General features: G+C 38.9%; 1 protein-coding gene across 2 annotated transcripts in view; it reads left to right on the top strand.

The window, feature by feature from the left end:
* Positions 1 to 1158: 1158 nt before the first annotated feature.
* Positions 1159 to 23885, top strand: part of SLC36A4 (solute carrier family 36 member 4) — an 82928-nt gene continuing 60201 nt past the window's right edge. Inside the window, exons 1-8 of one of the 2 annotated variants that reach the window (XM_056500238.1) lie at positions 1159 to 1438; positions 8574 to 8694; positions 9437 to 9527; positions 10547 to 10635; positions 11899 to 11994; positions 13137 to 13221; positions 20533 to 20760; positions 21440 to 21538. In XM_056500238.1, the coding sequence (XP_056356213.1) occupies positions 1411 to 1438; positions 8574 to 8694; positions 9437 to 9527; positions 10547 to 10635; positions 11899 to 11994; positions 13137 to 13221; positions 20533 to 20760; positions 21440 to 21538 (837 nt within the window). In that variant the 5' untranslated portion in view covers positions 1159 to 1410. Of the gene's footprint in view, positions 1439 to 8573; positions 8695 to 9436; positions 9528 to 10546; positions 10636 to 11898; positions 11995 to 13136; positions 13222 to 20532; positions 20761 to 21439; positions 21539 to 23885 lie in introns of those variants that run through there. The other variant, XM_056500230.1, reaches the window with a different exon arrangement.

Genomic DNA, 23885 nt, shown 5'->3' with positions numbered 1-23885 from the left:
TTTTTTTTTATGGATAGACATCTAGAATTTAACCAGATGTCCATATTAAAGCAAATCCTTCTATTCTTACCAAAGAGAAACAAAATGCAGATTACAAAATCATTGATTTCTATCACATTATAGTATCTCCCATGTGTTTTTGAATATTCATTGATCTCCACTGGTTACTCACATAATACATGTAACTTTTGGGTCATATTATAAAAATCTCTCTAAGTACATAACAAACCTGCACACAGAAGAAAGAATTTTTTGTAGTAGAAGCAAAGAGATCTCCATTGGCTGGGATGTGAAATAAAGATGTACCATGTCCTTAATGTCTCTTCAATGTCTACACAGGACTTAGTGTGTGTCAAGTCCTGAGATGCAATGACAACGTAGAAGGAATGAACACTCAATACACCTTTTGAAGATCTGCTAGTTATATATTTTCTTGAACAAAGTTTAGCATTGTTAGAAACAAAGCAGAATACTGAATAAATGCTTGACACAAATATTGTAATAAGTGAGTCAGTTCTTGAATCAATAACCTGCAGTCAGGGATTACCCACTGAGAATCCTTTTCCTATATAAATTTCTAAAATAAATAAATGAAAGTTTGGAGGAGTATTTGGAATACACATAAATTTGACAATTGAAAATTGATGCTTTCCCCACTGGAAATTCTGCATCATAGATAAACTAATTAATGATGTATGTTGAAGATGACTGAAGTTTATGAGAAGCTTCAGAAGACTGCATTTCTCTTGCGCAGAAAGAAAATAAAATTACTTTGTCCTATATTCAAAAATTGTTTTAGGAAAGCAGAAGCTGGAAACTTTATTAGTTAAGTCAAATCAGCCATAGATATAGGTAGTTCTGATGAAGAAATACTGGCAGTAAAGTTAGGTAGAGATGGGGTGTAAGGTTAGTGGTTAATCTCCAAGCGTTCAATCTATCAGGCTCTGCTGAACTCTTCACGCAGCCTTTTTTGCAGTCCTTGCTGATTAATTTTGCTCAAAGCTTGCAGTGCCCCATCCAAAGCCGGGCTCCCCTGCCCTGCCGAGGGGCACCGCTCTATGGGGCCAGCCCAGCTGGGGCCGCAGCCAAGCCAAGGAGCATCACTAAGGTGATGATGATGTCACGGTTCAAGCAGTGTCTGGACAGTGCTCTTAGTCACATGCTCTACTTTTCGGTGGTCCGACATGGAGCAGGGCGCTGAAGATCCTTGCGGATCCCTTCCAGGCTGAGCTACTCCGCGATTCTCCGGGCAGTGCCGCTGCCGGGGCTGCACCGGGAGCCGGCGCCGCCTCCCTCAGCCCGCGCAGGGCCCGCCTGCCCGCCGCCCTCCATGGTGCGCTCCCGCCGGGCGCATGCGCCGCGCCGGCCGGCTCCACATCGGCGGAAGGGCGAGCGGAGCCCGGCGGGGCGATGGCCGGCGCGGGCAGGGAGGAGCTGGGTGAGGCGACCCGAGCCGTGCAGGCCGGCGGCGGCGGGAGCGGCCGAGGGGCGGCGGGATGGCGGCTGGCTGCGGGGCGGAGAGGAGGGGGCGTGGGCGCCGGGACCGGCCGGCCGGCCCCTGCCCCCCCTGTGCTTTAGGAAAGATGGTTCGGCCCGCCGGGGATGCGCTGCGGCGCTCGGCGCACCGAGGCGGGCGGGATGAACCATCCCACCTGCGGTGGGGGTGGGCGCCGTGCTGCGGTGTCTCCGCCGCGCCGGGCCGGGCGCGCTGAGGGCAGCGCAGCCGGGGGCTCTGGGGCCTCAGCCGGACCTGGCTGGCGCTCGGCGTCTTGGTGAAGTCACGGCCTCCGTACAAGTTCATGGAAATACGTTCTCTTTGCATCGTTAGGTGATGCGTTCATCTGCCCTGAAGACTGGGGTTTCCCCGGGGCTTATGTGTTTTTATTTAATAGCGGCATTGTATTTATTGCATTTACTGTATATTAGTCTTTCCACTTTTAAATCTGCTTGGTGGAGGGCTCATAGATGTTCATCTCATGAGTGGCAACGATAGGACTTGAAAGACATGCTTCAAATTTGATTGTCCCCAAGGCTGATCCATCTTGCATTGAGAGATTGTCACTTTGGAGGAAAGGTTGCTGAAAGAAATTTTAGAGCTTTTTTTTTTTTTTTTTCCTCAGAAGTTCACACATCCGACAGTTTTTCCTCAGAATCCATAGAAGTGGGATTTTCTATGGGATTAACTTATTAAAAATGCTGTTCCACACCTGACAAAAATTCCAAAATCTTCTGCATGGTTCAGTGCTGCTGAATACTTAATAAAACTGAAGTCTTGCCAATGCATTGTCACTTACGAGCGTGTTAATTGTAAAAAGTGTGGCTTGGTCTAGACAGATGGATTATTTACGACCAGTGCCTGTCCAAATAAATGATCCATTGTGGGTTGGAGTAATATTTTTCCTCTGAAAGTGTGTAATAGCTGTGCAGACCTGTGTGCTCTTTGGTTTAATAACTCAAGTGTCCCATTTTATGAGCCTTCTGGATCCGCCAGTTACGACGCAAAAGCAAACAGTTCCTCCTGCTTATTGAGGGGCATTATTGACTTTCAGCATTTGCTTAGAAATAGCCATTCTCAAGATTAACATAATCTACCACAAAGCTGAATAAATCTACTTTATAAAGTTACAGTCTGTAATGGAGAGAAATAAATGACCTGAGATTTATTTTCCAAAGAGATATAAAAAGGGATTCAAATAATTGCACAAAGCATAGCTTGGAGTTCTTGACAAACAAACACAACAAAACACAACAAAAGCTGGTGCTCGCTTTGACTATTTCAGAAAATGTAATTATTAGTATTTAATATGAATTTTTAAACTAGATGAGATTTTCCTTTTTAATTTTCAAGCCAAAAAATGCGTTTTAGTTTGAGGGTTTTATTTGTTTGTTTTTATGCCTCTTATATTCAACAGGAGTAGCTGTAGTGGAAAATAAAAAGGGAGCTGGCTTGTGTACAGTTTCATGGGGTTATCTGTTATTTTCCCCTTGAGCTAGGAAAATTTACAAAGGTTTATCCGTCTGGGCCAGCATGCCTCTAGCAGTACCATTCCTAGTCACTTTGTCTTGCTCTGTAATTTCTTTGGAGGTGGTGGAAGCATGTGACTGAGTAATGTAGCCGGTCATGTGTGCTTTGTGGACAAAGCTGTACTGTACAGTAAATTCTGGAGAAGTACTGGGAGGGTTATTTGTAGGCTAAAGTACCTAAATACCTAAACAGGCATTTCCTTCTGTGGTTGAGGGAGTAACTGAGCATTACTTTGAAAATAATTAGTGACAATGTTTGCTTTGTAATTAAATTTATCTTGAGAGCCCTGGTTCTGAATGCTGAATTGAAAAGCCTCTCTGCAGCATGGAGGTAATACACTGATCATCTGTGAACTGAATGCAGTTGCTGGGAACACTGAGCCTCTCCTGTTGTCACAGATGTGGTTGCTGCCAGATATAAACGCATCTTCTGTGTTAACACTGCAGTGAAGACGCCTTGAATGTGTCTGCTTGTTCACAGAGTCAGTCACTAACTTTGTCCCATAAGAGCAGCCAGCCCTGGTTGGTGACAGAAGCTCTGGGAATGCCCCCAGGATTGTGAATGTGACTTTCCACCCTGTGGGAAAATATTAGCATAAACCTGCATTTTAGGCTAATGTGAAGATGATGTGGTGCTAATTTTCTTTTTTATGGAGCTGTCAAAACAGCTGCTTGCTAAATTGAATCTTTATCCCAATTACAGAGGCACTGGGTCAGCCTTTGTTTAATAAACACATTTCACAGTTTGTGAATCTTGGGCAGTGTTTCTGGTCCTGTGGACTCGTTCTTGTGTAGAAGCTGACTGAGCAGTGAAGTATATACAAGACCTCCTTTGCCTACTGACTTTTGCTGAGCACTTAATACACGTGTGAAGTGTTACTCCAACAAGACCTGCGTGTTCCCTGTCCCATATATGAGTAAAACCAGCTGATGCAAACGATGGTGTGCTGTATCCTAACCCCCAAGTCTTTGTATGCTTGTATGTCAAATCCTGTTCATTCTGTTTGCTGACACTGATTTCAAAAACCTGAAGGGAAAAAAATCCCAAGCAAATAAAAGCCAGACTGTTTTGTTAAATTGGATTTGGAAAAGGGGTTTTAGACATGAATTTGTCTGGGGTGTGACCTTCTCCAGAAGAGCATTAGAAGATTGTAGTTGGCTTTTATTTTGAATATGTCCTTTAGGTTGCTATGCCCGCCTGGCAAACTTCTTCATTCTTTTGCCAGTGTTTCATCCATAAAATGAAAATTATGGAGATCAGTTTTATCCCCTGTGGTGCTGAGTTAAATTTGGAAGTGTTAATTGCTTGAGCAATATAGAAAAATTAACTAAAGTTTTTGGTGAAAATTAATTTCTTTGCTGAACTTTTGAACCAGAGGATTTCTTCAATGTGCTCGAATATCTTGAGAATTAAGTAAATTTAGTAACAGTTCAAAAGTTTCTTTGGCCGTTTGTCCGTAGGGGTTGGCAAGATGCTGGCAAATTCTAGGGGATAGGAAAGCACACATGAAGATACACAATTGGAAATAGTACTCATAACGATTTTAACACTATGGATTTAATCTCACTGGATAACTGGGGACTGATTAGTGACTGAAAGTTGGGTCTTTGACCAAATAGTGTTTGGATGCAACCAGGACAGTTTGGTGGAGCATGAATCTAATGTTGGCTGAGGTGTGCTCTGCTCCATATGCTTTGTGAGTGCAGGCAGACAGCTGCATTTCTGATTCAGGTATGAAAGACATATGCTGTTCTTGTGCTGCAGTTTGAAATTGTATTTAAATTGCACATTCCTTCCTCTGTGGGAAGGAATCAAAGTAAATGTGGGTATTCAGTGCCAGTTTTGTGGCAGTGACTGCAGATGTTGCAGAATAATTAATTTCAAGCTAGATCCAAGTACGCAAAGCTCAAGCTTTTTTTGTCTCATGTGCTCTAGACTACAAGTTTGGACCCATTAAATCTGGATGTTACACAAACCTGGATGTCACTGTGAGTATGGACTGTGGGACACAGCCACAGTATTCCAACAGTAGAGAAGTATTATCAAAGGGAAACCCATGCTTAGAAACTCACATGATCCAAACCTCCCATTAATGTCTGAGTACCATTACTGTTAATGGGTTCACAGATTTAGGCCAAAACTGTACAGCAGTCATGGGATGAAGGAGGAATGATGAGGGAAAGAAGCAACTCAAGGGTATTTTTATGGCTAGGATGGAGACCAGATTGCATTGTTGGAATGTTTTGTGTAGCATAGTATTTCAGAGGAACATGTGGTAAGTCACCTGTATAGTTATGACAGTGTGAGTTGATGATATTACTTAAAATTTCTAATGGAATTTATTCTCAAATGCATTATTACATTAGAAAAAGAGCAGTGAACTCCCTACCTTAGTGTGCATATTGAAAATGGATCTTCTCAGGTCTAATTTAAGCCATTTCTGAGAAAATGGGTGAATGGGGCAGTGGGACAGTGAAAACAATAACCCTGAGATGACATGATGGCTTTAAACATAGGGAGATGACTTTTCAGAATAAAAATAGCTTGTGTTAGGAAAATTTTTATTACTTGAAAGATGAGGGGAATGCTTATGTATGTCTAAATCTATTCTTAAAGGACTATCTTTGTGATCAGAAGATGGGTCAGGAAGTTGGGAGAGAAAGTAAAATGGGATGTCTGAATAAAGTTCAGAGTCTTCTGTGTGTCATCTGGCTGCAGGGTAAACAGTGTAGATGTACATATGTTCCAGTGTCAGGTTGCAATGAAGGAAGAAAATTTTACTTTTCTCCCTTGACTGTGCAGTTGCTGACACTCACCAAAGCTGTTGGTCCTGTGGGTCATGCTGGTCCCTTGCTACTGCTAAATAAGAACCTTACTTGCAGCATGTTGTCATTATTGTTTAACATTATGAAGAGCATCCTAAAAATGTGATGAAAACAAAACTGCAAAATTAATTTAATTATTATTTCTTTTATACGTTGTTGAATTTCATGTGATCACAAACTTGCACGCTTGTAGTTTGGCTAGTTCCTTCAGATTCTTAATTTAGAGTCAATACTTTAAAGAATGAAAATCAGCCTAATCAATTGCTCACTGGGTGAAACTTCCTGCTCCCTCTGATCCCTGAGGAGGGGATACTCCAGTACTAGAGTATGCAGGTCTTTGTGAGTATCAGATGAGCCTGGCAGGAACTCAGAGCTGAGGTGGAGGATGGTCGTGGCATCCTCAAGAACTAGCCAGCACAATGCTATGGGAGCAGAGGGAAGGAACTTTGGTGATCCTTCTTTTGATCAATTCATAGATCATGTGCCATGTAGAGAAATGTGGTGAAGTCCATCCTGACTTGTATAATTAGAATATCACTGAGTTTAAATTTGCTTTACAGTGTACTTTCTGGTTGAGTCTCTGACATCTGGTTTTTGTTCTTGACTGGGCATCTTTGCTTCTGTCAAGTGCTTTCATTACTGGCTTTCAACTTTTCAGACATGAAATTTTGACAACCCTTTAGTGTTTTCAGGAGAGTTTGAGCTATATGATTTAATTTTAATGACTTGGATAAGCTTCCTTTTGCTTTGTGAGATCTTTACACTTGTTCTACAGATTTTCTTTAGAAGATGTGTAGCATTGGCTTCAGTAACCTGCTGGTGGGTTAGACATCTCCAAGGCTTCATCAAAACCTTCATGATTTGTTTAATGGCTGTGGTGGGTTGGCCCTGGCTGGGTTCTAGGGGTCCACTATCACTCCCTTCCTTAGCTGGAGAAAATATAACCAAATGCTTGTGTGTGAGTTGAGCAAAGGACAGGGAGAGATCACTCACCAATTACAGTCATGGGCGAAACAGACTCAACTTTGGTAAATTAATTGAATTTCTTATCAGCCAAATAATAGCAGGGTAATGAGAAATAAGAATAAATTTAAAAAAAAACTTCTACCCATCTCTCCATTCTTCCCAGGTTCAACTTCACTCACAATTTCTCTACTTCCTCCCCTCCAGTGGTGCAGTGAGATGGGGAATGGGACTGCAGTCAGTTCACCGTGTTGTTTCTTCTGCTCCTTTCTCTTCAGTGGGAGGGCTTCTCACACTCTTTCCATGTTCCAGTGTGGAGCATGTTTCTGTGTTCCCCTCCCATGGGAGAAAGTCTTCCAGAAACTGCTCCAGTGTGAGTCCCCATGGGGCCACAAGTGTTCCAGCAAACCTGCTCCAGACTTACTCTCCTCTCTGTGGGGCCACAGGTCCTCTGCCAGGAAGTCTGCTCCAGTGTGTGCTTCCCTTGAGGTCACAGCCTCCTTCAGGCATTCCTCTGCTCTGGCTGGGATGCCCCAGGAGCTGCAGGTGGATCTCTGTTCCATTGTGGTCCTCCATGGGCTGCAGGGGCACAGCACCTCACCATGGGCTGCACCAGGGGAATCTCAGCTCTGGTGCCTGGAGCACCTCCTGCCCCTCCTCCTGCACTGACCTTGGTCTGCAGGGCTGCTGCTCTCACATGTTCTCAGTCCACTCTCCAGTTCTAGTTGCTTGGCAGGTTTTTTTTTCCCTTTTTAGCTCTGTCATTGCAGAGGTGCTGCCATCATCAGTGATGGACTTGGACTTTTCCTGCAGCAGATCTATCCTGGAAGCAGCTGGCACTGGCTCTGTTAACATGGCGGAAGCTTCCAGCAGCTTCTCACTGAAGCCACTCCTGTAGCCCCATCACTGCCAAACCCCTGACAGAAATGGCTGCTTTGTAATGTAAATGTTAATGTGGTGTGGTTTGTTTGTTTGTATTTTAAATACAAAATGTTAACGTCACAGAATTTCTCTTTTTTTTTGGCGAGATTTTATGAATGGATACTGTGGTAGGCAAGTGTAGGGTAAATAATCTTTTTGCTCTTGGCAGGATTTGCTTTGCTTAACTGCAGTAATTCAAAATGGTTATAATTTCCTCAACATTAAACTGGCATAAGCTGTTAGTTTTGCCTGAAAGGCAATTTTATTCACTACTGACTGCTTGCTGTTACTTGGTGCTGTTACTTAGCTGGAATTTTATGCCAGTTTAAAAGGTTCATGAAATTGCAGCTTTCAAAGTATGCAACCTGATTCCTATATTTTGGTTCTTTCTTCAATGAATGGAGATACTTTCTGTGATATCTGTCTTACCTCTTTGAGTGCACTTAGTTTAATTAGTTTAATTCTGAAGTAGCTACCGGTAGTTAAGAAGAATCTCACCCTTTTGTAATGATAGATGACTTCTCTGTCTTTCTTTATGTTGCATTAGCTTGCAAGGTGATTTAAGCCAATGACATTTTCATGATAAAAAGTTAATTTTCTTAATAAAAAACTGTAGTGTTTGGCAATAATAATATTAATAATAATAATAATAATATTGAGATGGTGTGCCACTTTAAAGAGAGAGAAAATCCTATGCAAACTTGTGCTCTATAGATCTGCTTAAATCATCTTGGTAGTTAGGAGCATGTTAAAACCTTGTGACATGGGAAGTTTGAATCATGTCTTTGGAACTGTAAGATTGTTTCTAATGCTAATGTAGTGTTAACTCTGTTGTACAGGCATGGAAGTAATGAAGCCTTTAATTGATGAAGAAGACTCAGATGGCATCTCAGATGAAGAGCATGAAAATACTTTGCTGCCTGTTAAGACACACTATCAGCTTGATAGTGAAGGCATTACGTATGTGTTAATCTTTAATATCAGCTTGTTCAAATTTCTTGCCTCTGACTTGTTTCTTATGAGCAATTTTCTGAGCTCTAAAGGGGTCTTCTTGCACCTGCAGAACAATTTTGTGGTTATACATAAGAACTTCATGTAAGTTTCCCAAAAAGCAGTCTATTTTGAATAGGTTTTCACTTACTTTGAAGCTAACAATGTACTGGCTGTGAAATGTTTCAGGGTTCCTATTTGTAAAGTGATTATGCTACTCAAGGCCCAAGCACTGTTTGAAAATGATTTTGAGAGACTCTGGAGATAACCTGCTTTGAAAATTGAATTAGAAAAGCTTGTAAATGTTTTGGGGTTTTTTTCCCTTAGATAAAGCTTTGGCTGACAGAATTGTGATTTGCAACTGGTGATTGTTTTGAATGTTATGAGTTTTAAAATAACACTGATAAAACTGGGTAATTTTGACTCTGAGGCAAAAGAACTAGGAAAGTGCTGAGAAATTAACGTTTCACAAGCTGGAGTAAAGAACTGAAGATCAGTCTTGTGTGTTCTAGTTGAGGGTGCTCACATGTAAGGATGAATAAAAACATTATTTGAATGTGCTGCACTTCCTTTAAAATAGCTGATCCACTGTAAATTGTAAGTTGAAACTTGAAATTTATCACTTTATTATAGACAAAGGTCTATAATAAAGGTTTTGTTTTTATCCTGTACCTTATCTATGTGAGCTTCCAATGGGACATTTTATTCCCAGGTTTATGCAAACACTGACTCACCTCCTCAAGGGAAACATCGGAACTGGGCTTCTCGGTCTTCCTCTTGCAATAAAAAATGCTGGCATTGTGGTAAGAGTTCTTTTTTCATAGACTAGAAAAATCATCTAGAAAGATTTACAGATATGTGTATTGAAAAATGAAATCTCAATCCTTCTTATTTGTCACTGCCATCTTAATAGAGGTGTGTCGTTTCTTCTCTTTAATTTGGGGAAATCAGTGCTGAAGATTAAGATTTTATTTTTTTAAAGACATTTACTACTTCACCCTGAAGACTTCATTGCATGAGTTGCATTTTGGCTTAGCCAAAGTATTTTTCTGGTCCAAACAGAAAGTTAGTCAGAAAAAAAGAAATATTTTGATTTACTCAGACTCCTGTGATATCTTATGGGAATTGTTTATATGGGGTTGTGTTATCTTTGTACAGATTTCTCTAGAGACAGAGTCTGTGTCTTAGGATGAAGCATCAGCTTGTTAAATCAATCTAGTGTTTCTGCAGAAACAGAGTATAGCCCAGGTTGTTTATACCTAGTAAGAAACAATGCATTTCCTAGGGCAGGGTAAATTTAATCAAATGAAATTTACACCTTACGACTAAGTAATCCTGTAATTCCATAGTACAGGTTGTTCAGTTTGAGAGTGAAAGTTACATGTGTGTAAGGCAAGTTCCTTCTAGGAAAACTTCTGGTCAAGTTTCTATTCTGAAACAAATGATTTAATTTGATAGTTATCTGTAACTTGTAACTTTTACTGTCATTGCCACTTTCAAATGGTTCAAATCACTGAATTGTGCAGTCTAAGCAGTCTTCTTTCTTGACAAACTTTTTTGGCAAGTGAAACAGTTAGAGGAATGAAGTACTCACTTGTTACTTATGGCTTGACCACTCTATATAGCCTTCTCTTAAAGTAGTGAACTGAAACTGAGAGATGACATGAAACAGCAGCAGCAGCACCCAGCTGAGGGGGGAAATTTTTTAGTTATTAATTTATTTGCTACAGTGTGAAATTCTTTTATGTAAAGCTTTTTCCCCAGCATGTTTTTATGAAAATTTCTGTATCTCCTATGTTGTCCCTTTTTTTTTCCATACCAGGTTGGACCAATCAGCCTTGTGTTCATAGGATTTATATCTGTTCACTGTATGCACATCTTGGTACGTTGCAGCCACTGTCTATCTCAGAGGTAAATGTGGAACTACTCATTCAGTTGCTGAGTTTAAGTATTTTTTTTTTAATCCCTCTTTTCTGATTGTGATTTTTGGACTACGAAATACTCTGGTGCTGTAGCAGTTTCTTCTGTCAGGTTAGAATCTTCCCAAATTCTCAGTGTGCACATAGTAATGATTACCTATGCTTTATGCAAAACATTGAAAAAACATATTTATTCTCTGCTCATACACAAAATGAGGTTGGTTTAACTTGTGTTGCCCTGTGCCTTCTTCCCTGTTGGCAGATAATCAGGTCTTTCTCAGTGCAGTTTTAATTGCTTATTTTCAGTCCTACTTTATAGTCATTGAGCTTCTGAGTCTTCATAGCTTTGAAAAATGTAAATAACTTATAATACCCAATTTACAAGTACTTTATAGGACTAAAAGATAAACTAAAAAATGCTGTTAATGTCTTTCATGATTATATGTGAGCTCTGTCTCTGAATTGTGGCAACTTGATTCTTTGCAGTTGTAGTGCTGAAAGAATGTGTTAAAATGATGGTATTGAGCAGATAAATACTAAATATTCCTCCAAGTGAAATGTGCAGTACTGTAGGGAAGCAGTTACTCAGATTTGACTGACAGAGTATTTTGATTAATAGTGACTTTCATTAAACATTTTTATTGTACTGTCAAGTGTTACAGAGAAGCAGTGGGAGGGTCTCATGTTTCAAAGTGTAATGAACTTTTGAACTGAGTAGAATCACAAAACTATTTATGTCCCTGTAGCTGGAAAATCTTATTTTACCAGATTAGTATGATATTGTACTGTGAACAGACCCTGTCGTTCCTGAACTTTGCCTCTGTAGTTATGAATGGTCTTTAAAGCTGATGACCAAAATAAAATAATTGAATCAATTTTAATTAACTGCTTGTGCAACAAGAGTTGAATTCTATTTAAGTTCTTTGTGACTTTTAGATTTGAGATTAATTTCGTTAGCTCATATAATAATAATAATGTGATTTTGGAGTAGTTTATAGAAAAACGAAATCATTGTTTTGTAAGAAACTCATTTAATACTGTTGAACTGAGTGGAAGCAACACTGTGTCTCACATGCTTGTAGAGTGCTAAATGGCCCTTCCTGGGTTAAAGAAGCCCAGTACCTCTGAAATTCAGCAAGAGTGTTGCTGCAGGTGACAACTTGTTAAAATCATGGAAGACTGACAGTATTTTCATAGTAGGGTTCTAGGTCCACATAGTTTCTAGTAACTGTTTTTCTTCACTTTTTGATTTCAGGATGAAGAAATCCTCCCTGGGATATAGTGATACAGTTAGCTGTGCAATGGAAGTGGGACCCCTGACTGCTCTTCAGAAACGAGCTTCTTGGGGCCGGTAAGTTTCAACTAGAATTTAATCAAGTAAATGTATTTTTAAAAATTAATGGCTCTACTTGGAATGATTAGGAGATTTCCATTTTACTAAGATTTTACCTTCCTTAAAAATGCTTTTATGCAGTGCTATTTGCTATTTCCTGCTGCCAGCTGGTAGTGTTGAGATGGGAAGATATCTAACTCTATCAGGCATTTCAATTTTCAGTTCTACAAGAGATCTGAAGAAGAAGAATTCTGTTTAGTCATATAGGAAGAGCTGTGTTATAACCAGAAATGCTTTCTGTGTTGTCTAATGCAGTGAAGTAGTTTTTCATTCTCTTTTCCCAGCATTTCTGTGCATTTCAGGTTGACACTGCAAATGTTAATTACTTTAATGTATTTATTCTGAGAGGAAGCAAAACAATAATTTGGTTCCTGTTTAAATACAACATACAAATAATGCAGAAATATTTACTATTTTTGCAATAATGGCATGAAGATACAAATAGCTTGTTGTATCTGTTAAATATTTTGTCCTTTTTTTGCAAAAAACACATTATTTTTTCTTTGCCATCTGTTGCTGTTTGTAGAGTTTGTGGTATGACTGCACAGTAGTGATATTGTGAATCTGAAACAGATATGTTGCTCAGTGTTAATTTTAAATGGTTTTTCCCTCACTTGTGGAAGAATTTTTAATATTCCTGTTACTTTCAAGGATGCAGCATCTTGCTCGTGAGCTAGTGTTTTAAGATGTGTTGTGATGACTTCGTAGGAATGGAGCAGAGCTCAATTAGAGGGAAAACTGGTTTGTTCTGATAAATAATGACAATTTTCTATTTCACCAAAGAGTTATAAGCCTCAAATGGGCAATTGGGTCTCCAGAGACTCTGTGCTGCAGCAAATCCATTCTCTGGGGCAGATCTCTGCTCTGTGCTTGACTCTAGCAGTTTCATTACAGTAAAAACAGTCTGAGCCACACCATTGTCAGTGATCAGCCCCCAGATTTGACAGGAGGACCCTGCACTGCACTGCTTGTGAGATTAATGTGGAATTTGAGTCTAGTATTCTGACTGCTCTAAAAAGGAGAAGTAATTGTGTATTAGGTAGCAATGGGATAATTGTTTGGATCTTTAGTATAATGTATGTTTGTTTTTTCTTCCTCAGGTGTATTGTGGACTTTTTCCTAGTGGTAACACAGCTGGGATTTTGTGGTGTTTATGTTGTGTTCTTGGCAGAAAATGTGAAGCAAGTGAGTAATGCTGCCATATGGAAGCAGTTATGGGTTTAGATTCATTTTCCCTCCCTTTTATTTCCTATAAAGCTTTTGGTTAAAGGGGGCAGTGGGCAACAAAATTCAGATCTCGTGAAAGTGTATATTTCCTTCTGATTTGTTTGCTGAGTTTAAAATTTAATTGTGGAAATGATGGAAGATAAGACATAAAATGGTGTAGGAGCCAGTTGTCTCAGAATTTATGTTTTTTTGCTAGGCTTTCTGCTGACTTCCTTTTTTCTCCCCAAACTCCTGAGCGTATTTTATCCTTTTCATGTAACTGGAATTTTTTTTTTTGGTTCTTGTTTAGTCCCTTCTATTCACAGAATCCACTGTATATAAATGAATCCTGATTTTTGTTCCAAAAATGCCTGACATTGACATTTCTACAGCTTTCTCAGTAGTCAGTTCCAATGCTTTCTTTATCTGTTAGACAGCTGCTTCTTTATAGGAGCTTCAGATTTCTTATTGATATTGTAAGTTCTTTATTTCATGTTCTAGATATAAGTAATTTATTCTTTTCTATTTGTGGATACCTTTTATATTTTAAATATTTTTATCCTGTCTCCCCTTTATCTAATAGAGGAGAGACATGATATAATCTTAAAATTTTTTTTGCTCTTCTGTTAACGCTTTGTGTTTGGTCACATCTCTTTCTTTCAAGTTTTATCCCTGAAGTTTCTTAAGTCAACTAAACATTGCAAATGGATTGCCACAACCACAAATGTCTTTACACATGGCAAGCAATCCCAAATCTTTCAATAAAACCCAGCTACCCCTTTTCTTCCCTACAGCCATCTATCACTGACAAAAGCAAACAAAACCATGCCTATCACTTTTGTGACAGCTGCTCCTGTTTTCATTCATCTGCTTTGTCTCTGTCTCTTGCTCTGCAGTCTTTCTAAGCTCTTTCTTATAGGGGGATTCTGTTGCTGGGGTCCTGGTCAGTGTTGGTCCTTCAGTGGGGCACACTTGGCAGTTGCAGTCATCAGTTTGTCTGTGTGAGCACGTGGTCCATGGAGGATCAGCCAGCATGGGGATGGATGCTCAAACACAGGCATGTTAACCTTGTGGTGTTCTCTCCTCCATGGGCTTTTTATGATTCCAGGACTCAACCAATGTGCTCTGCTGTGTTTTCTGCTCAGGAGACTATGGTTAGTCAGTTGTCATAAAGCTTAATGAGTGAATCTGGCCTGTATTTGTACAAGCACTGGTGAGGCAGCACCTTGAGTTCTGTGTCCAGGTCTGGGCCCCTCACTTCAGGAAAGACATTGAGATGCTGGAATGAGTCCAGAGGAGGACAGTGCAGCTGGGGATGAGTCTAGAGAGTAAGTCATATGAGGAGTGACTGAAGGAGCTGGAGTTGTAAAACATGGAGAAAAGGAGGCTCAGGAGTGACCTTATCACCTGCTGCAACTGCCTGACAGGAGGGTGTAGCCAGGTGGGGTGGTTGGTTTCTCCCAGGCAGCCAGTGGCAGGATGAAAGGACATACCCTGAAGTTGTGCCACAGAAGGTTTGTCTTGGGCATCAGGAAGAATTTCTTCAAGAGTGTTCCCTTGGGCAATTAGCACATAGAAGATAATTGGGTTTTTTTCATCCCATTGTGGATGAGTATTTATATTGGGTATTCATCTGTGGATGAAGATCTGTCACGATGAGGCAAATTTGTGTACTTGGAAGCTGGGTACTCTGTATATTGTGAGGGGAAAAAAAAAATATCCCAGCCTTTAAAACTACACTTCTACTGTCAGAATCTGTCCCTAAAGCTAAAAATACTATCTGATGTCATTTTGCTGGCCTTCTGTAATAAGATCTTTAATGCATGCTTTGTAGTTTTTAATGCATGCTTTTAAATTTTACAAAGTTTTTAAACTTCATAAAGTTTAAATTAAAGCTTTTCTTATCTTAAATACTTACCTGATCAACTGGTTATGTGTGGGCTGTGGCCTTAGGCAAAAGATGACACTGAATTCTTGCTGACCTTTGCTTTTGTAGATTTGGAAAACAAAAAAACAAACCCTAAAATGTTTTTTAATAAACTTTTTGCTTTCTTGAGGAAAAATTGAAAGCTCTTACAGTTACCTCTCTTAAAGGAGGTCAACAGGACTGCAAAAGCAGTCGCTGCAGAGACCTATAACATGGACCATATGAACAGGTGGATTAAAGTCATTAGCAATTCAGAAGTTCCACTTCCAAGTGTACTTGATTTGGACTGTCCTGTGCTTGCTCTTATGTGAGGGAGAAGTCTGTTTTCTTCCTGGCAATTTTCTATTGCAGAAATCAGTCCCATAGAGGGCACCAAAGAACAAAAATTAGTACAGCCTAAATCACTAATGATTTGGGGTAGTGAAAGGACAGAGGGAGTGGGGGAGTGGGAAGGGAGAACTAAGATACAGGAAAAACATAGTAAAAGTAGTACTAATTGCACACCTTGACCAATACATCTGCATTATAATCTGTACTTTGCTGGTCATATTTGCATGTTGGTGTGTGCAAATTCCACCACTGAAACTGGTGGAAACTTACACTGAGATTTTTCTGCATTGCATTAGTGTTTCCCATACCCTGTGCTGCAAGATCCTGTTTTCAGTTATATTGAATAGAAAGTCAAGCTTTTCCTAAGAAATATTTCCAGGAGCACCAAAGAAACGTAGATTGGTGACAAAAGTTCTGGTTAGCTCTGTCGGGATGTAATAAGAAGCTTTTGGGTGAAAGTGTTTCAGGCTGGAGAGGAACAGTGAAGCTGGAACAAAAATCTTGAGGACTGACTGCAGCAAGGCTAGTGAAGGAACACACAGGGATAGGAAAAAGCCTGTGCTCAAAAGAACATGATCCCTTTTCATGCCATAGTTGTTTTGCATTTCCTGCTTGGACAGCAGAAAACCCTGCATCAAGAGTCTTGGCATTTCTTAGAGCCATGGAATTGTGAAGGTTGTTTTTGCAAAGATTTTTATAAAAATCAACCAATACTGCCACGTTCATCAAGTGCTTAAGTGCCACATCCATACATTTCTTGAACAATTAAAAGGATGGTGATTCTAAGACATTCCTGGACAGCTTCTTCCAATGCCTGACCATCCCTTTTAGTGAAGGAAAATTTATCAACTTTCTCATGAGTATTTGCTGAGTTCTCTGGACAAGTGTCCTCTTTCGTTGTTTGCTGATAAAGCTAAGAGATTAATATACTTTCTTGCTTTTTTTGAGTGTAGATCTTTAGCACCCTGAAGATAACCCATCAGTAGCATACTGTGTAGTGGAATTCTGATTTTTTTTCCCTTTTTTTTTAGTAAAAAACCTCACAAAACTTTGGAAATTATGCTTAGTCATAAAACTGGATGTGTTAAAAACGTTGCAAATTACAGTATTAAGTTGGAACAAAGTGTCAGAATTAAATGAACTGTGAAACATTTATTTGGCCTGTTCATGCAAAATTACAGGATCATAATCATCACTCTGGTAACATACTGATTTTCTCCCAGATCTGGCCTTGTGTACTGCACTGGCTGTTGCTCTGAGCTGAGTAAGGAAGAAATTAGGACAAACCAGTGAGTTTAAGGACTGCTGTTTTGAGCTCACTAGATCTTGAAAAGTCCATAAAATTGCGTTACAGAAAGAGTGTGGTTTGGGATACAGGCAAGGAAACAGTGGTCTCAGTTGAAGAGACTAAGGAAATGGAATTATTTCTTGCTTCTGAGACAGTTCCTATAAGAAGGAAGTGTGTTCATTGGTTTTCAAGGGAATTTTTTGCAGCCTCTAATTGTGCATTAGTTTTCTGAGTGGAGAAGCTGCTTTCTTGATACAAAGTTGATTTAAAGGTGTATATGTCCACAAAAGGGAATAAAATGTGTCCTCCCGTGCATTTTTTCAGTATAACTGTGGCCATGAGTCTGAATTTGTACACTATGAGAAAGCACTAGATGCTGCTTTGAATTTAGCAAGTTTTTGCATGCTGTTTCTAACAATATCAGTGTATCCAAGTAAGATTGTTATGGGATGGATGGATGTATGGATGGGTGGATGGATGGACAACTAGATGTGAGGAAAAAAACAAGCCATTTGTATGGTCAGATTCAGAGGATAGTGGTAAAGATCAAGAGCCAGCAATGTGCCCTGAAAGCAGCAGCATCCTGGATTGTATGAACAGAAGAATTGCTGGTAGATGGAGGGAAGTGATTGCCATCCTTTACTTCCCGTTTGTTAGACCATATTTATCATACTCAGCTGGGTTTTGGTATTCCCAATACTGGAATGTCATTGACAGACTGAAGTGAGTTTAGGGGAGCCTCTGAAATTATTGGAGCTGGAACACTTGTCCTATGAGGGCTAGGGGAATCAGGGTTGTTCAACTTGGAGAAGAAGTGGCTTTTGGAGAACTTAAGAGCATCAATGACTGTAAAGGGTTTGTCTAGAAAATGAAGTCAAGTTCTGTACTTGGTGAGGTCAAATGTGAGGACAAGAGAAAGTTGTCAAAAAACAAACAAGAACTAGATGCCATTCTTATCTGAGACTAAAGTCAACTGTGACTGCAGAGCTGGTTAATGCAGAATAGTAATCTGTACTGAGCTGGATCAGAATTTCATAATTTGTATATTTTTTATTTTTTCTAGCCTCCCACTAGAATGTCTTTGATGCCTTGATTTCTTTCTTTAAACTGTATTTCAAGGAACAGGACCTGCAACATGCCTCTCCAAGTCATGAAGTTTTTGAGAATTTGTTTGGTCTCCATTTCCTTCTCCAGTGAATTCAGGAGCAGGGAAAAATGTAGAGAGAAGGGTTACCACGCTTGCTGTATTATAAAGCAGGTTGTAGTGTTTGTAGTGGATTATTAAAGGAATATAACTCATATCTGAAAGTTCATATAACTCATCTGAAAACTCAGATGGGAGGTGGGTAGGTAGGGCCAGGGAGGCACAGTCTGAGAATTTTAGTCAGCTGTGTTTTGTTGATTGTGCATCAGTATCCATTCACCTGATGAAGGTTGTGGAGAGTTTGTGTGTAGCCATAGTAAGTTTCTTTCTCTGGGCTTTCCTCAGTACTCTAGTAAAAGGCAGATAATTATGAAGGCTATTTTGTGTGACCACACTTACCTAACACAATGTGGAGATGTGATCTCATCCCACCCATCATCAGGGTAGCTGATCACAGTAGGCCAGAATTTGAATAGAATTGTATAGAGTATTGTACATTGCATTTTCTAACTGTATTAGCCAGTAAACTCCAGTTGAATGTCTAGTTGGAATTTAGAGGTCGTAATAGGAAAAAAAATATTTCTGATTTCAGGCACTTTCTAATGGGGTTTATGTGCACTAAGGGAGTGTCTCTGTCTTTAAGAAAGACTGAAGTGTTTGAATGCTTGAAATTATTTGAGTAAAAGCTGGTTTATACTGTGGTATTATAAAAATATATTTTAGAGTCTGAACTGTATCTTGTCTGCTAGGTTTTTGTTTGGTTTGGGTGTTTTAAGGAACAAATGTTTTATTTATTTTTTTCCGATAGTTCATAAGGCTACAGATATTTGTATAAATTGAAGGCATGCTGGGCTAAGTATTTATGGTTTATGTGCTTAAATCACTGTGATTCATAGAAGCTCTTTTACACGTCCTTGCGTGCAGAGCAGCTTTGGCTACCAGCAAATGTATGCAAGCCAGTAAACACACAAGACCTGTTAAAGTGAGCGGCCTAAAGTACTTGCTCTGTATTTCTATTTTAAGTATGGTGGGGAAGCAGGAAACTTCCACAGAGATCTTTACTTCATGTGACATTAGGGAAGTAATTTGGTTAAGTGTTTGACTTACTGCTTGGCAAAGTCGAGTTACTGTAGCTGTGTGAATTCAATTCTAAATGTAATTAGAACTTCTTCGTATCTTTCTAAAAACGGTATCTCAATGAAAACTAACAGATGTTAATGTCTTGCAAGTGACACTTTAGATTCTTGCAAGGTAGAAACCATCAGTGTTTCCATAATGACCAGTGATGTTTTCATATAAAGTGAAATTTCTAGAAAACATGTGGTTGCAGAATTGTATTGTTTAGCTTTTCCTTTTTCGTTGTGGCAAAAAAAAAAAAAAAAAAAAAAAAAAAAAAAAAAAAAAAAAAAAAATACAGTGCTTTTGGTTACAGACAGAATATTTTAAAATTAGTTTTCTCTCTTCCTGAATTTGTGGATTGTTTGAAACAATGGAAATAAAGCAAGTTTCAGCATTTTTGTTTGTCTCTGTGCTATAAGGAATTTTTTTTTTCACTGTCTAGGTATCTTTGTAGCCATCAAGTCAAAGGCTTGATGCAGCATGAGCAGATTAAGTACAGTCATACGCTAATTTGTAAGGTGGTGAATGCAATGGTAGAGAAGGAAAGGATACCTAAGGGAAACTGTGTGATGAGATTTAAAACAAATTGAACTGTTCTCATTTTGCTGCAAGCAGAATAACCACCAGCTCTGGATATTTTGATTGTGGTGTGCACACAGCACAGATGGCTGTGTACATTTAAACAAAACAAATTTTTGGCAGTTGCAGCCACACTGACTTTTTCTCAAAAGAAGCAATAAGAGTCATGAATAGTCCCAACTTAATCTTCTGATTTGCACTACAGGCAACTATTGCAATGTAATGTACAAAAAAACCTAGTACACTTTCACATTGTGTACTACTTTTAATTTATAGGCATTCATTTATAACAATTTATCAGATACAGGACTCTCAGTTTGGTCAGAGCTCATAGTTTTTAAAGTTGAGTTAATGTTCATTAATAAAAAAGTGAAGAGTGAAAACAATTCATTTGAATTAAATGAAAGATAGGGATGTTCATATTTTAACATTATTTTGTATGTAGGCTTCTGTAATGTGTATGGTGAAGGCATAAGGTTGTTAGGCACTGAACTCAAGTGCTATAGCATTTTATCAGCTAACCCTCTTACTCTCCCAGGAAATTCAAACTCTTAAGATTTAGGCCCAGACCTGTCTGGCTTGCTTCCAGTTTACCAAACTGTCCCTTTCTGAAAGGACTGTGATCTGAACTGCATGTGTGAATTTCCTCTTTAGTCAGTGGTGGGATAATGATGCTTTCAAGCCCTGATTTTGTAATTTGCCTTAAGTATGAAACTCTTGCTAGAAGTGCCCTGTCTTCCCCTCTACACTGAGAGTACACATAGAGGGGTCTCAAAATTCCTGTCACTCACCAGGTGAAGCAGAAATACAAACTTTCCTATAGGAGAGCAGCAATGTGACCATGTACTCACTGCTATCACTGTTCAACATGTTGGTTTTGTTTGTTTGTTTGTTTTAATAAAGGTCCATGAAGGATTCTTGGAAAGCAGGATTGCTTCCATGAACATTAGTGCCACTAGCAGCTCCTCTGAGAAAAGGAGTACTGATTTACGAATATACATGCTGTGCTTCCTGCCATTCCTGGTCCTCTTGGTCTTCATCCGTGACCTTAAGAGCATGTCCTTCCTTTCAATTCTTGCCAATCTGTCCATGGCTGTCAGCCTGGTGATTATTTACCAGTATATTGTTAGAGTGAGTATAAAAAAGTTTATTATCTGTTCTTTTCAGTGTGGCAAGTTAGGTTTGTTGAATGTGGCAGTTGGTTTCTGATAGATCTATACTGACTGACAGTTTCTGTAAGGCAGCATTGTCTTATATTTGAGGCATCTTAATTTAAGATAATAAAAATATGTATTTTGATGAGTGGGAAGTGGAGCATGGGGAGAAAAGCAATGACAGATATAAGCTGGGTAAGGGGGCTGGAGAAGTTACAAAAAATTGGGTAAGATAGTAATTAGTCATTCCACAGAACTTTGACTTGTATTAAAATGATTTTGTATTAGAAAGATATTTTAGTGTCCCTCATGTTTATGAGGAATATCTGTGCAGCATGAAAGCAGGTTAGAAAGAGCAGTACACTAAAAAGTTTGCAGAAGATAAGACTTGAGATGGGCACTTTCCCTTCTGTTTTATTTGGTGCTGCCTTGTACACACCAATGTGATACTTAAATGTGAAAATTTCTGGTTACAGTTATAAAACCTAGAATAAATACATCTGCAAGTTTCTGTGTGGGAAGGTGGCTATAAATGTGTGTAAAGGACTGAGTTTGGGAGGAAAAGCAGGGTTTGTAAATAGCAACATATTTCTTTTGTGTAACATAATCAAAATTTTAAGAAGATCTAATGCACTGTTTTGCTTTGTTTTCTTCAGGATCTAGCAGATCCTCGAAAACTGCCTCCTGTGGCTGGCTGGAAGAAATACCCACTGTTTTTTGGGACTGCAGTATTTGCTTTTGAAGGAATTGGTGTGGTAAGTGCTTTTTACTGACTCTTCAAAATTACTGGTTCTGTGCTGGGAATACAGGCAGTTTTACTCCTGTTGTTATTTTGTTATTTTGTTTTCTTGAAGCACTAGATCTCCTGTGTTGGTATGAAAAGGATTAATTTGTCTGGTCAAATAAGGTGAAAGTTGTGGACATAAAATCCCCAACACTTGGATGCTTAACCCTGTCCCAAATTGCAAAAATACCTTTAGTCCCAAATAGTTAGTGTCAGGAAAACCCACAAACACCTGAGGTTTATGTCCAAAAAGGAGACAGAAGAGTCCTGCAACTTTATTTAGATAAAGGGAGAGAATCCTCTGGGGCACACATCTGCAGGGTTTTCTCTCTCAAGGTTTGGGAAGGTGCAGCCTCTCTTTATCCTGAAATCCTGGCTGCACGTTGCCTCTTTCCTGTACTGGGAAGGTACAGCTTTCCTGAACTGCTTATCACATATTCCCCTCTTGAACCTGCTATTTTACCCCAAAGTTCACAAGTTCAGGCTTGTGCAGACACACTTGGTTGTTCCAGGAGCCAGGGTGTCAGGGCTCTGCAACAAACCTGCTGCCCAAAGCTGGCAGAGACATTAAGACCCATTTCAAAGATGTTAACACCCATCCCTTCAGCCATCAAATTATTTATAAAGACATTCACTTTCCTCTCATTAGTTAACCAATTTTGTTCTACATGATGTATTTTAAAAAATAGCTAAAGAAACTTCTGGGAATGGTAGGTCATAAATTGTTGGGAAATTACTGTATATGCTTTGTTATATAGTTACGTACTTAAGCAAGGGTTATGCTTAAAGTCTATGCTTAAAAAAAAACCCAACCAACCCCTTCTTCTGTCCCCACCCCATCCCCCAAAAAACCCCTGACCAAACCTAGACTAAAACAACTCCAAAGCAGCATGCAATTAATCTGAAATGATTGTCTGTCAGTCATATAACACAGAAGATTTTCAAGCCTGTTTTCTTTTTTGGATTTGTCAACTCTGACTTAAACCAGATTATTTGACCTTGCTGCTGCGTTATCAAAAGCAGAAGAGCTGAATAGGAAAACCTTTTAACTTATGTTACAAAAGTGTGTTTTCAAACTGTTTTCTACTGTTTCTCCCATATAAACTGATTGATGTAGAGGTTTAGCTACCATATCTGAGTTTATCTGAACATCTTTCCTTTTGTCATCTGGAAGTTTCATTATAGGAAATCAGCTGTTTGTTACTTGATGCCTACAGGTCTTGGGAGAAATAACTTCCCCAGGCTCAGAGAATCAGATTGGACTACACTAAGGTTGTTACTTTTAGGTTATGTACTCTGCCTGGGACAGACTGCACTTGCTCTGTGTGTCATGCACTGTAGATCTGATGTAGATCTGATGTCCCAGTTGTATCAGTTTTGCTCATGCACTGCATAGCAGACAGGTATTTGTAGCCAGGGAATCCCAACAGAGAGCCCTGTAAGCCTCGGGAAGGTGGTGAAGGCTTATCATTTGGTAGCAGTAGTTTATTAAATTATACATAGGGAATTGGTTTAGGGTAATTATTTTCTGGCATGTTAGATCCCAAATTAGACAGCTCCTTAAATTTACATCAGTAGTAGTAGCAGTGTTGACTGCTTATGTAAACCTTTTAAAGAGCTGCCCAGAACATTTGCTTGTTCTCCATGGTTGTTACTAAGGACATCTTTAAGAAATCCAAATTTTTTTTTCTCTTTTATTCAAGATCTTAATAATGTAGGGTTTATGTACCTTTAAAATGTAAAAATACTACTTTGTATCATTAGATACTAGCGTTATATAGGTATTGTATGTATTTCTGCATTCTCTGTTTTTTACTTGGTCATAATTTACTCCCTCTTCAAAGCAAATGGAAAGCATGATTAAGTTTTCACCTTGTTATTGGTATTTACAAACTAATTAAATGTTTATATTTATTATGGTTCAATGCATTTTATGTGTGTGCTTACATTACACAAAACCATTAATATAACCTTTACAAACTGAAATGAAAGTGAAAATATACCTTAATGTCTGTTCTTTATATGCAGAATGATATTAAGATATCCCTGCCTCTCAGGGATATTTTGGATATGCAGAATGTTGGCTGTGCATGCTTATGCTGTATTTGCATGCATAATAGAGATGATTTGAAGAAAAAATTATTTAATATATTTGAATAATCAAAATTAAACAAAGTTGTTGAAGCATGAAATAGAAAAAAGAAAAGTAAAGCAAAGCAAGACAAGACATTTCCTCTTTCATAATTAATATTTCATATAATTCTTGGTGAATGATTTAATTGATAACTAATTATTACAGCTCAGGAAGTTACCATCAT

The sequence above is a fragment of the Oenanthe melanoleuca genome, chromosome 1 (assembly GCF_029582105.1).
Source record: "Oenanthe melanoleuca isolate GR-GAL-2019-014 chromosome 1, OMel1.0, whole genome shotgun sequence".
Classification (NCBI taxonomy): domain Eukaryota; kingdom Metazoa; phylum Chordata; class Aves; order Passeriformes; family Muscicapidae; genus Oenanthe; species Oenanthe melanoleuca.
The sequence above is the reverse complement of the archived record's forward strand: the minus strand, read 5'-3'. Positions and strand labels throughout refer to the sequence as shown.